The sequence below is a fragment of the Crassostrea angulata genome, chromosome 1, assembly GCF_025612915.1.
Source record: "Crassostrea angulata isolate pt1a10 chromosome 1, ASM2561291v2, whole genome shotgun sequence".
Lineage (NCBI taxonomy): Eukaryota > Metazoa > Mollusca > Bivalvia > Ostreida > Ostreidae > Magallana > Magallana angulata.
The window spans coordinates 15216482-15226320 of NC_069111.1; the positions used below are offsets into that span (position 1 = coordinate 15216482).

The 9839-nt window shown below is 31.1% G+C and overlaps 1 protein-coding gene across 1 annotated transcript; it reads left to right on the forward strand.

Moving 5' to 3' along the window:
* The first annotated feature begins 251 nt into the window (after window positions 1-251).
* Window positions 252-8314, forward strand: LOC128163733 (uncharacterized). Its single transcript, XM_052827389.1, has 6 exons — window positions 252-408; window positions 4432-4516; window positions 5098-5151; window positions 5642-5701; window positions 7668-7747; window positions 8181-8314. Exons 2-6 carry the CDS (start codon window positions 4440-4442, stop codon window positions 8228-8230), a joined length of 321 nt encoding a protein of 106 aa, XP_052683349.1. The 5' UTR covers window positions 252-408; window positions 4432-4439; the 3' UTR covers window positions 8231-8314.
* Window positions 8315-9839: the final 1525 nt, after the last annotated feature.

Genomic DNA, 9839 nt, shown 5'->3' on the forward strand with positions numbered 1-9839 from the left:
CATAATTTTAATGAAATTATGCTTTAATAATAATAAAAAAAAATGGAGAATTGAGTTTAATCAATTATTGTTTTATGATCTTGATATAGTATTACGTACTACATTTTTCCCGACTGCTTCTTAAAATGTTGTGACGATATGATACTGTTGTCACGAGACACCAAAAATAACGCTGCTACTTCGTGAACCATTAACAAAGTTAAATCTATATGGTTTTAAGTGAAAGTGGGAATCGCAAGTCATCAGAGAGAAAAATATTGGATAGTGTTTTGTTTCAGTTACATTACGCGCTTGATTATCAACAGTTTTTCCTTATCTAAAAGGCGGCATGGTGTACTAGAGGTGTATATAAAAGGTCTTTCCCAACTCACAATTTACCATTGCTACTGGCATTATTTGGACTACTTTGTAAGTTTATTTTTTTTTCTTACTTACAACAATTTTCGCAGTAACAAAAAGAAACATCTTAAATACTTCTTGAAACGTTTTAATTGATAAATAGTTGATGAGTATATTTATTCTCTCAAATATATCTAAATTGGGAGATGAAAAATGCAACCTACTTCTAAAATACATGTAGTTCAATTATTCATTCTGTTAACAGTTATTGATAACGGTTTTTATAAAACAAAAATGTAGAATTATATACAGAATTTATCACGGGTTTTTAATTAATTTTGTAAGCAAATTATATTAATGTAAATTAAACTTCACAAATACTTTTAAAACACTCTCTTTTCTAATTTTACTATGAAAACTTGAGGTCCATATAAAATCAATGATACTCTTTAATCATCGGGAGGAAAAGGTATTAAATTAATCGACTTCGTTAATATGGCTTTTTATTTGCAGTCATTAGCGCAAAATCTTTATTTAAACAAGTCAGTTTTTTCTTAAAATATCTTCATTCGTCCTTTTCCCTTTAAAACAGTTTCAATTTAATTTGTTTGTTGAATATTATATTTATATTTTTGCTTATTTAAAACCTTCGAGATATTGCATGGCGGCTTCTACTAAACAAATTCGATATATTTTCTTAGGGTCAAGTTTACCGTATATCCGGTAATTTTCGCAGTGATCTTACTTTCGGGGTTTTTTTTCTTTCTTTTTTGTCGATCCCTTGTAAATGCAAAATATTGAATACTTCACATTTTCCCTATTTTCGCAAAATTTGTGACACGCGGGAAAAAAAAACCCGGATATACGTTATGAACGGCTTTGGCCTTACGTTCTACAAGGAACTGCCTAAACGACCTTAATTCCATGCACTGTCCTTGTATTGATAATACTAGATAAAACCCCGCGCAAGCTCGGGGATTAACACTCTACATATTAATATGATATATTGCTTCATATGTTATACTATTTTTTTCTTTCTGTATGTACTTTGTCCGATTTTTTTTCTTAATTGCTTTCTTAACTTGTTCTTTAAAATTGAATTTAAAAAAATAATTACATGGCTGGATATTTAGAGGTGCAGGCGGGGATGAAAAATCTAACTGATATGAATAATACATGTATATGCATGTTCGTGGCCTTATTTCTATCTGTTGCGTTAAACTGACAAAATTAACTTTAAAAAAAAAAATTCATATCAATAAATGAGTCGGTATTTAGTGCATCTCTTTTTAAATTACGTACGTACTTTAGGTAAAATTTCAGTATTATTTGTATTAGTTTTTATTATTTTACTATTTTTATATTTGTTTTATATTATATATAATTATAATGTCAGATGAAAGTCTGTTTTGAAAAAACATCCCCATTGAGCTTCACCGTTTTATGCAAATATCACTTATTATCAAGTAGAACAGAATCTGTTTATTGTTTACAAATTAATGCTCAATGTTTACTACCAGTCTGTCGGGGTATAAATATTTATGAAATTAAAAAACGCTAGTGTATGCACATTAATTTGCATATTTTAAACCAAAGTTGTTGGTATCAAATTATCTTCCCGATGGTTAACTCGCACTACACTTTCCGCCATTAAGGTAGTTAGTCATCCTGTTTCTGGGCACCTCGGTCTGGAAAATTTTCACCATCACTTACTCTCAAGTTTGCTTTTTCGGGCTTGTTTGTCGAAAATGAAAGTATTGTTTTAATCATTACTACAATAATTACTTACAAGGTAAAATTCAATTATAGCGTACGGACATCATTTCACACGTGTAGGAAATCCGAAGATGTAAGAAGATACTATAGTGCAGGCATTTTTTATTTTATTTGCAAAAAGTGTTAAATTTTAAGTATACTATATTAGATAGATACTAAAAGGGAAAAACATAAACGCATTTGTGTCTTAATTAACACAGTCGTATATGCCTGTATACACGAATGAATATAAAAAAAGACAGAATTTAGAATTACATCTCATTCACCGTTATCTATTTCTTTTCATGATACAATAAAAAAAAATTTGACGAGGAGGGGTGGGGCATTTATAAAAACCAGTATTCCGTCCGAACAGGTTTAAATCCAAAAAACAGAAACACAATTAAACCAAACACAACACACCCAAAATATAAACACAGGAAAAGCCTCAAAAGTTTAAAACATCACACTGTATTGAAATCCATATGTAATAATATACAAATATTAACTAACAGGATTTATTGATGAAAACACAATTATATAACCCGTTTATGACCCAATACCAATTGTACATATGCTACTGTGTGTGAGAACACTTCGAATCAATTTTGAATCGTTTAGTCTTATATATTTCGTGAATGACACAAATAAACTTCACAATTTTGAAAGACGTCTCTTTGCTCCTCCTAACAAGTCACTTGGTTTGCCAGGTAGATGCCAAGCTGTAGAAAAATTGTTAGAAAAGCAATGCAGCTTCGCTATAAATGCCACTAGAAACCAATGTTACAACGCACTTTGAAAAATTACGCACTTTGAAAATTTTTTTCAAAGTGCATTAATTTTGGGACAGAGTCAACGCACTTTGAAAAAAATTTTTTTTTTTCAAAGTGCGTTGATATCGTCGATATTAACGCACTTTGAAAAAAAATGTTCATGGTTTAGTGAAAATAGTTGATAGTTTTATATACACGTAAAATAAATTATTGTTTTAACCTTGTTTAGCTTAATGTGATATATTCAACATTTAACTTATTGCATTCTCAGGTAACTTGATAAACAGTTTCTAGATGAGAATTTTTTTTATTTTCTCATAAGACAATAATTTACACAGAAAAAAAATTCGGGAGGTTTAAATTTTGGTCCAAGTTAACCCACTTTGAAAAATTGTTCAAAGTGCGTCAAAAAGGTACATCAACATTTTTAGTATCGAGACTCATAATGCACTTTGAAAAAATATGTATAAATCACAAATTCTCGAATTGCATTTCTATTTTGCTGATGGTATGATGATTTGTTAACACTAGTGATTCTAATTTTGTCGTATTTGGAACGGGGATGGGAATGGGGATGGGGGGAGGGTAACCAAATATACAGGCCAATTACCAGTACATCATTTAATTAATAAGAAGAAGAAGGTCCACTACCCATCATTTTTCCTTCCAAAACATATGATTTTCAGCAACATTTTAGATCGAAGAAAGAAATCTGCTCTGTTGTAAATTAAGTAAATGCGGTGATATTGAAAAAAAACGAACTATATAGCAAAATAACTATGTTAAAGAATCTATAAGTGTTTCAACATTAACCTTCTTTTCATAATCGAATCAAATAAATCACTTCAATACAAAAAAATTAGCAAACATTAAATTAATTATACACAAAAAATAGGCATTAGGATGCGGGTTTTTTTTTTCTCGCACGGATCTTTTAAAATATCACACTGTTTTTGATAAACATAACTAACGTATCCTTTTTTTACATCATGTTTGTTTACAAACACATGCAATAAGCCAGTTAAAATATGTCATACCTTGATTTCCATTATCAATATATATAATCATATTCGTTCTGGCATAGCCCAATAAACCAGATTAGAAGTGAATTTACTGCATACTCAAAAAAAAAAAATGCAATTACTTGGCGATTGAGTTCATTTCATATTTGTATAAATCAAATCTCCCAAAGAACGAAAAGAAAAAAAATCTTATCTAGAAACTATTTATCAAGATAGCTAAGAATGCAATGCGTTCTTTTTTAAATAAATCATATTAAGGTAAGCAAAGATGAAACAATCATGTATTGTATATAAAAGTATCAATTATTTTGACATAACCCAAAACATTTTTTTTCAAAGTGTGTTAATATCGACGATATCAGTGCACTTTGAAAAAAATTTCTTCAAAGTGCGTTGACTTGGTCCCAGAGTTATAGCACTTTGAAATTTTTTTTCAAAGTGCGTTGTCTAAATAAATATTTTCTATTTGCGATTTCTCTCCTAATTGTTTATAAATTATATGGAAATATGTGAAAATAATATTTTACATACTTTTGTTAAAGAGCGCACAATGTCCAGACTTTGCTCAATAATTTTGACATTAACCTGCATATGGACATCAGGATCCTGCATGTTCTTGCCTGACCTGTAAGTATAAATTTTACTTATGCAAATGCAAAAGTATATCAATAAGCTAGATTACAATCTTACAACTTTTGCTTGACTTCTCAAAAAATATACAGAGTGATTGTTTGTCGTTGTTTTTGGCTTTTTTTCTTTCTCATATTTTTGCATCATAGATTGTTTTTATCTTTCTTTCCATGCGGCCAATGTGTTATTTATTTATTTTTGAAACATGAAACATATTTGCGATTAATCCTTATGAGCAGTTTGTTCTGAATCCCTTGGTAAGATTTTAGTAAATGTAATAAAGTATATTGAATTACTTTCAATTTTATTTGTTGTTTGAGTTCTATTGAGATTCCATATGTGCTTGGTTTTCCTGACGTTAAATGTTTCGGTAGCATTGGATGTAATACCTAAAAATATATTTCATTTTCAGAATTTTAAAAATGAAATAAAGTCAGATATGAGCAGCTTGTATGAAATTGAACGCGGGGGCTTATGAACATTTAAATCTGCACTGTGCATTAAATTCCAAGAATTGCGCATACCTGAAAAAAGTCATGTCATCAAACGATCGTTTTAACTTATCGTTATCATTGTAGACAATATGACTCAGTGTCCTTCAACAACCTTCCATCGGAGACCAACTTTCAAAGGTAAATTGATGTCTTACATGTTAGACCGTCTCAATTGAATACATTTTCATGTATTTAAAGAATCTAGCTATTATATAGCTACAGTTCTGTATCTCCGTCCATCCGAGTGTTACAGATCTGCTGCTAGTAAAATATTATACAGCCTTTAACAATTATGTTGCATCAATTCCATATGATTCACAAATATATAAATCTATTTTACATTTAAGGAAAATAAATAATATAAAGTTCACAATCATTTCAAGAACAAAACTGACTTTTGATTAACCCGCTACATTTGTTAGATGCACTGCGCATTATATATTTCAAGATTTAATAACAAATTATTTCTCGTAAACGTGCCTGACAGTGTTAAGTATTGATTGGCAAGGGGCTTTTGAAAACTTTTATGAAAAGGTCAGAGGTTCATTTTCAAATAAATTGAATTATTGATCTAAATCTTAAAATGCATAACGTCTTTAAAAAAAATGATTTTTTTTTTATATTCCAGAGATGAAACCTTTTTAAGACTACTAAGCAACCTCAACCAATTTCTGGCCGAATCACAACGGTAACAGTATTTAATATTTTCAGCTATAAAATAGTGTGAAAAATATCATTTATTGGTATTTCTTATACTAACCATTTTTTTTAAAAATCATTTTAGGTCACCTGAGTGACTCTCATAAATTTTCAAGTAAAACTGAAGGCATGATTTTATGTCGTTAAGGCCGTCTCGCAAAATTGTTAAAATCATGGCCCCTAGGTCAGGTGTTCAGCCCCTAGTGCGGGGCCAATAAGATCATATGGAGAAAATGCATTTAATCTCAAAAACATCTTATTAATATAACGTCTACAGAAGTGGAAGATTGTTATTAATAATTGTAAAATTAATGGTTCCTGGTTCAGGGTTCAGGCCTTAGGGTAGGACCACATAAAGAAAATGTATTGAATCGTATAAAATCCACTCCGATGCTCCTAAATGTGTGGGAATATTAAATGCATGATTATGTTGTCCCTTTCCCTAAATTTGTGAAATCCCTGGCCCCTGTGACATACCAGAGCATATCTTATCACCCCTTGGCCCGATCTGACCCATACTTCACCCAGTTGGTGCATTTGGTTAAAGGGTGTGCAGTAACCTTGAACAATGTGTCTAGGTCTAAGGTTCAGGTCTTAGCAGAATTATATATAAAAAGGATTGTCCGGGGAATATCTTTTCTTTCATTGGTCTTTTATGGCTCATACATGTACTTCACTCTGTGTTCATGCACAGGATGAAGCTCTGCCATTCAGTCAACTGAATGATATATGACGAAAACGAATGGTCTGGAAAGGTGAGTGAATTGCACATCTGTGCCATTCAGTCGCCTTTCAATTGACTGAATGGCAGAGATTCATCCTGTTATGGTTTAAGGATGTGCAGTGACCTTGAATGAAGTTTGTATGTCAAGAGTCAAAGTCTTATCGGAACACGGCAAAGGAAAACAAATCTGCGTATATATACTTTTCACTAAGCACTAATTTGCTCATACTTCACATCAACATAGTTTTTGAGTTAAGGGTCAATTGTGACCTTAACCCAAGTTTCAAGGTCAAATGTGAAGGTCATAGCTGAATTGTATGAAAATTCCTTTCTTGAGCATATCTTCTTTTCCTTTGCTCCGATCTGGCTCATACTTTACCTACATGGTATATTTGATAGAAGGGTATGCGGTGACTTTAAATGATGTTTGTAGGTTAAGTGTCAAGATCATATCGGATCACACAGGAGTCCTCTTTAGAGTATATAAGTATACTCTCCACTTAGCCTTATTTGGCTAAAACTTTTCTTAAACAGAGCTTTTTAGTTAATGGCGTACAGTGATATTGAACCAAGTCAATTAATGTGAAGGTCATTGAGGATCTCTTTATGATAAGTTTAGATCATAAATTATTTCTCATTTGCTTCATCTCGCTCAGATTGAACAAAAATGCCTGTATGTAAGGGGTTATGAAACTGATTTATCGATCAAGGTCAATGCTAATTTCTTTGAAATTCTTTTCTCAAATTGTCCATTAATTAAGTGGAACACTTTGAGATAATAACAATCTCAATTTGTCTAGTTTTGGTTTTTTTGTACCTTCACAGTCAAGAATGATACATGTATATGTAAATCAAATGCATGTTATTATGTCCTTTATTTTTATTTTTTTTTTGGGGGGGGGGTGTAAATATGGCCCTATAGTGCACCTGTTTGTTACCTGAAGTCACTCGGGTTCCTATTGTCATTGGTCGTGCATTACACGTTGACAATAAGGTTATGGTACTCATATGGCGTCAAGGCTTCTTGTCTTATAATAAATTACAAAAAACTTAAAACAATTTTTTTTCATACAAGTCTTCCATATTTTATCCTTATATACTCAATTCAGTTTTAATAAGGTTAGTGTTCTTGCAATAAAAAGATAATAAAATCTTTAACAATGCAAATTATGATTTTCTGTTCGTGTTTTATACTTTTTTAAAATTAAATTTAAAATGCCTCATTTTGCAGCAACGAAAGGATAACAACTGAAGGTGACTTTGGAGTCGGTGCAAAGTTAAAACAAATCTCGGATCTGCAAAATATTCAGAGTATGTATCAAAAACTACATATCAAGTTTAGTTTGCAAAAGACTTAAAATACAGAGAGAGAGAGAGAGAGAGAGAGAGAGAGAGAGAGAGAGAAGATCAAAATTAACCATCATTAGAAGCGCGTCCTTATTTATATATGACTATACAAAAGAAGTAAAGATTGGCCAATATTCTTAATTTACAAATAGATAGCTAAAGGCCAATATTTTTACCTTACTAAAAATATTAATGTAATATTCATAGTTTACTGAAATTACAAAACTGATATTTAAAAAGTGGTGAAATGGTATAACATCACAGATAAGTACAATTGGTTATAATGATATCTGGATGTATTTTGAATTTTGTCCATGGAATTTTAAACATAGACTTGCAATATCACTAATTCTTATTTGTTTTTTTTTTTATTTATTACGATTACCTTTTTTGTCAGATCATTACAATGACTTGCTCAACCCAGACCCATCTCATCTGGCGAGCTAAACAGATAGACCAAATAACTGATGCAATGTAAATGTTTCAGTGCATGTACTAAAACAATAAACAGCTACTTTGAAGAAACAAGAATTTTACAACTGTACTTATCGACTCCAAAGCCTTCTGTGAAGAGTGCTTATTTTTGTAGCATTAGAATATTGATGTATAATGCAACAAAGACTTACTTTACATTTTGGTTTGAACTTGTAGTCTCAAGAAAGCTACAGAATAAAAAAAAACCTAAGCCAATTTAAAACTACATCTATGTTACTTTGAACTATATTTGCATAACATTTCGATTTGGCAATTTGACTTGTTTGCCTTTTTTGTCAAAAAATGGTGATTATTTTACTTAACATTATTTGTTACCAAAATAAGACTCGAACAACAATTTTTAACTTCTGTATTTTATTTGTAACATTACTTCTAACATTGCATTCACTTGAAAAATTTTGATCTCAAATCGTATCTAGGTTCCTTTAAAGTTTTAAAGTTAAAATTTTGTCCTTACTCTAAAGACTCCTATCAGGCAAATTTAGCAGTTAAATTAATTCTAAATTATTTCAAAAGATCGACAAAATGAAGACTAAAGGCAACTTTCTCGTTCTCGGCATTTTCGTGGCCTTGACTTTCCGTGACAGGCGAACATTTGTCCACAAGGTGTCGTTTTCGGAAACTACCCATATCGTCATATGTGACATCGTTTAAGGCAGATTAAGTCACCAAACTATAAGATTTGATGGGTCTCAGCAATGTTTCAGCATTCTGGTTTTCCTCCAGTTTGTAAATACAGGGCCATTAATCAACTTGTGGATGATGCAATTCCGATTCATCGAATGCCAAGGCTGGACAATGCATCCACAGAATTGCAGATTTGTTCGATTTCCGACCGAACGGGATGTTTTAGATGTCAAAATAAAGTTTTACAATGAAAATGATTATTAGCCATTGTATTAAATCACTGCGATTTGACCAGGAAGTAATTTGGTCATATATTTAAAACAATACGTTTTATTATAATTATTTCTATTCATTATATAAAGAAGGGGTTATTTTTTACCATTATTGTGGTGGGAAAAGTGTGGTTATATCAATTGTAATAGGGTTTTTACTACATAAAATACCACCAATATCAAATTTAAAGTCTTGCTTGATAGTTGTTTGTTATTTTCCATCACTGCGTAAATTATGTGTTAGATGTTAGATGATTTTTATTCTAAATTATAAATATACTTGCTCTGTAGTTTTCTTACTCTATTTAATTTAAAAAGTAAAATAGACTGACGACAGGACAGATAATCTTGAAGATGGATGGCAGCGGGATCACTGCTACAACCATTAACAGGAAGGGGGATATATGAATTGATATTAAATAATATTATAATTTTTGTAATTTTCATTAGCCGAAAAACTACGTGACTTTCGTCTGCCCATGGTAACGACTCAAAAGCGCGTTATTTAAATATAATATCGCACAATGAATATAGCAGTATCAACTACAACAGGCACTGTAAATATAAAAAAAAACATACTGTAGGTTTGATCTCGGCCCTGGTATCACCTCAAGAGGTTAGTATTAGCCAAGAGGTGCGGGTCATTACAATATTATCGGAGG

Coding starts and splice junctions, on each gene's coding strand:
- LOC128163733 (XM_052827389.1), top strand. CDS start 4,440: ATGTCCAGACTTTGCTCAATAATTTTGACATTAACCTGCATATGGACA. Junction 4,517..5,097: donor TGCATGTTCTTGCCTGACCT/GTAAGTATAAAT, acceptor TTATCATTGTAG/ACAATATGACTCAGTGTCCT. Junction 7,748..8,180: donor GGATCTGCAAAATATTCAGA/GTATGTATCAAA, acceptor CTTTTTTGTCAG/ATCATTACAATGACTTGCTC.